This window comes from Vespula pensylvanica, chromosome 21, assembly GCF_014466175.1.
Source record: "Vespula pensylvanica isolate Volc-1 chromosome 21, ASM1446617v1, whole genome shotgun sequence".
Lineage (NCBI taxonomy): Eukaryota > Metazoa > Arthropoda > Insecta > Hymenoptera > Vespidae > Vespula > Vespula pensylvanica.
The window spans coordinates 1,078,310-1,081,223 of record NC_057705.1 but is presented as its reverse complement, the minus strand read 5'-3'; the positions used below and the strand labels follow the sequence as shown (position 1 = coordinate 1,081,223).

The window sequence follows — 2,914 nt, the reverse complement described above, 5'->3', positions numbered from 1 at the left end:
AATTGGAAAAATCTGTTGAATATACAATATATGGCACTTGATTCGTAAGTAATATTAATATATTACTTATATATAATAATATTATATTATTTATTATTAGTACGAAAAAATGTAATTATCTTATAGCATTTATATTTATATTAGCTCAAAGCATCGATCGAATATCTTTTTTTATATAGAAATTAATTTCGTCAAAGGTTATGAGAGAATATAATTTTGAAATTATTTGAAATATTTATCCTTCCTTATTTTTGTTAATTAATCGATGTATATAGATAGTATAGATAAAAAAACAAATCGTACTTGCATATCCCTGAACTCATGTATTTGTCTTCGTACCAGTTGTATCACTTTACACTTCTTATGTTGCAAATTCGTGATAAATTCATCGAAAGTATAATCATCTTGAAGAATTTTAGTTTCTAAGCAACCATTGCACACGTTATCGTCGCACATTCTTCGCTCTACTTTACCAAATCTATTTCTAATAATTTAATATAATATATTGGACTAATACATTTCTATGTGAGATCTATCAAAAACGTAAATACATAATTTTTTATATTATAAATTAATTCCTACGCATGCGCGTAAATATCCAATGAGATGATATCGACAGTGCCGTATAAAATTAAACGTAAAACGAGCCATTGCGTAAGGGCCCTTTCATGTAGGTATAGTATTTATTTCCCGCGTCTTTTTAATACCATGACAAAATGCAACAATTTAAATAAAGACTGAAAATATTAACAAAAACTTTTTTACATAATTTCATTAAAATTATATAGACAGATTTTTAATATCAATTACAGAAATACATTGGAAGATTTCATCTTACATTTAAATATGTATTTATACAATTCAATGTAAAACAAAATTATTTTTTACAAAGTTGTTTTTTTCACTTATGAATATAATTATCATTATATATATCCATATTTTTATAAAAAAGAATTTTACTTACCTAGTTTTTATATATCACAATGGTGTACATGTTTTTTATAGATTTACAAAAAAATATTCTCTTTAATTTACTCTTGGTTTCTTTTCCGGTGGTGGTTTCATATCTTTCTTTTCAACCTTCACTTCTTGTTTAATTTCAGTAGCTATAAAATGATAAATAATATGGAATTATAAAATTGTGAATTTTTTTTAGAGATTCAATTAATTAATGTTTCAAGTAATTAATGTTTACTAGTTTCTGTTGCCTGATGTGCTGGTTTTGGTACAGGTAAAGGAAATTTACGTGTAAGTTCTCCAAGTAACATATCTACTCTTTGACGCTGAAATAAGGAACTTGGTTCTTCACGTACTGGTGTTTCTTTCTTAGCAGTAATAGATTTTCCATTTTTAAAATCCCAGTAATATCCTTTACTAGGATGATAACGGGAACATGAACTAGCTTCTTCAAATGCAGATTGTAAATGATGGACTGTGGAAAGCTGTATGGAAGTAACCGCAATATATTAAAGAAAAGAATGTTCTATAGAAGAAATATTCTCTTTCTCTCATGCCAATGCTTACCAATTTAGAACTAACGATTGATGCTAAATCTGGTGCTTGATATACAACACCTGCAATGATATAGTAATCTGCAAGTGGTGCAGCTAAAGTAGGAGAATGACGATGTTGTTTTCTAATTACGTATAAAATAGGTTCTTGAACGTGTAGAAGAATATATTCCAAGCCAGTCATATTTCTTAAAAAATAAATAATAATTTATTTAATATATTTAACTTATTAACCTTATATATATTACGCTACAAACGAAATCCATTCTAAATTACATTCTTACGTTAATTGATCAGGACTTAGACGTTGCATTTTTACAATTTCGTTATTACATGTCCTATCATAAAAAGGATTACTTCGTTCAGAAAAATAATCCATTATGTTGCTTGGATTAAGTACTGGGATCCAGGCACTGTCGTGCCAAGAAAACCCCAAAGGATTTTCTGCAAAAGATATACTCATTGAAATTTTACAGATGATTAATAATAATTTATATTAAATAATGGTTCATTTATTTAAATAAATAGAAAAAATAACATATACTCAATATCTTAAGATATATAGATTTAGAGGTTATAACCTATAAATTTAGTATAAATTAAAGAAACTGACGAATTAGAAAAAAAATATTAATATATTTATATAAATAAATACCTGTGACTGCAGATCTTCCAGATATCATATTTAACTAACTAAATGCTCTTACAATGTTTCAGTTTCACTCAATTTTAACGCTACGATTAAAATCTTATGTCCGTTGACTAAAGAATACGCGAACCTACCTATTACTTGTCGCGTATGCGACTACAGCGACAGATACGACAGAAATATGAACTAATAAGGAAACACTGAACATACTCTACACTTATTACATCTATGTATAAGCTTGTTTCAAGAGTAATCTAATAATGGAGTTTGTATGTGAGAGAGAAATTTTTGTATATAATAAAAATATTTTCAAGATAGGAGCTATCTTTTCTAATGATCTTGTAAGTTAAATTGAAATAAATTAATACATTCATACACGTATATAAAAACTGCTACTAATCGAGTAATAAACATCGAATTATAAAACAATATCGAATTATACACAGCATTATACATAGCATATAACAACAGTATGATTAACAACGTAAAATGTAGATACACTAATGTATAATTAAAAGCGAAAAAAAAAAATACTTTAGAAACATATAAAAATATGCAGCCATTCGCTCGGTAGTACTTGCGATCTAATATCTTCCTGAGTATAATTTCGATATAAATTTCGATATATCGCAAGTACTACCGACCCAGGTCCCACCACGAGGAGGTAGCTGCATCTGGGGACCCACGGGCTAAACGGGGGCTCTACTCTAAAATTCGCGTGACCGGCGTGATCAAGTAATCGGCGTTCTATAAA

General features: G+C 27.9%; 1 protein-coding gene across 1 annotated transcript; it reads right to left on the bottom strand.

The window, feature by feature from the left end:
- Positions 1–303: 303 nt before the first annotated feature.
- On the bottom strand, positions 304–2,306 carry LOC122636312 (mediator of RNA polymerase II transcription subunit 6). The gene is made up of 5 exons (XM_043827403.1): positions 2,167–2,306; positions 1,796–1,955; positions 1,525–1,699; positions 1,196–1,442; positions 304–1,106 (listed from the first exon to the last, which is right to left on the bottom strand). Exons 1-5 carry the CDS (start codon positions 2,192–2,194, stop codon positions 1,027–1,029), a joined length of 690 nt encoding a protein of 229 aa, XP_043683338.1. The 5' UTR covers positions 2,195–2,306; the 3' UTR covers positions 304–1,026.
- Positions 2,307–2,914: the final 608 nt, after the last annotated feature.

What these genes read in the sequence shown, in the direction of transcription:
- LOC122636312 (XM_043827403.1), bottom strand. Translation starts at nt 2,194, where the DNA reads ATGATATCTGGAAGATCTGCAGTCACAG. An exon ending in TGGAAGATCTGCAGTCACAG is followed by an intron (nt 1,956 to 2,166) that starts GTATTTATTTAT and finishes TATCTTTTGCAG; the next exon opens with AAAATCCTTTGGGGTTTTCT. An exon ending in CTAAGTCCTGATCAATTAAC is followed by an intron (nt 1,700 to 1,795) that starts GTAAGAATGTAA and finishes TTATTTTTTAAG; the next exon opens with AAATATGACTGGCTTGGAAT.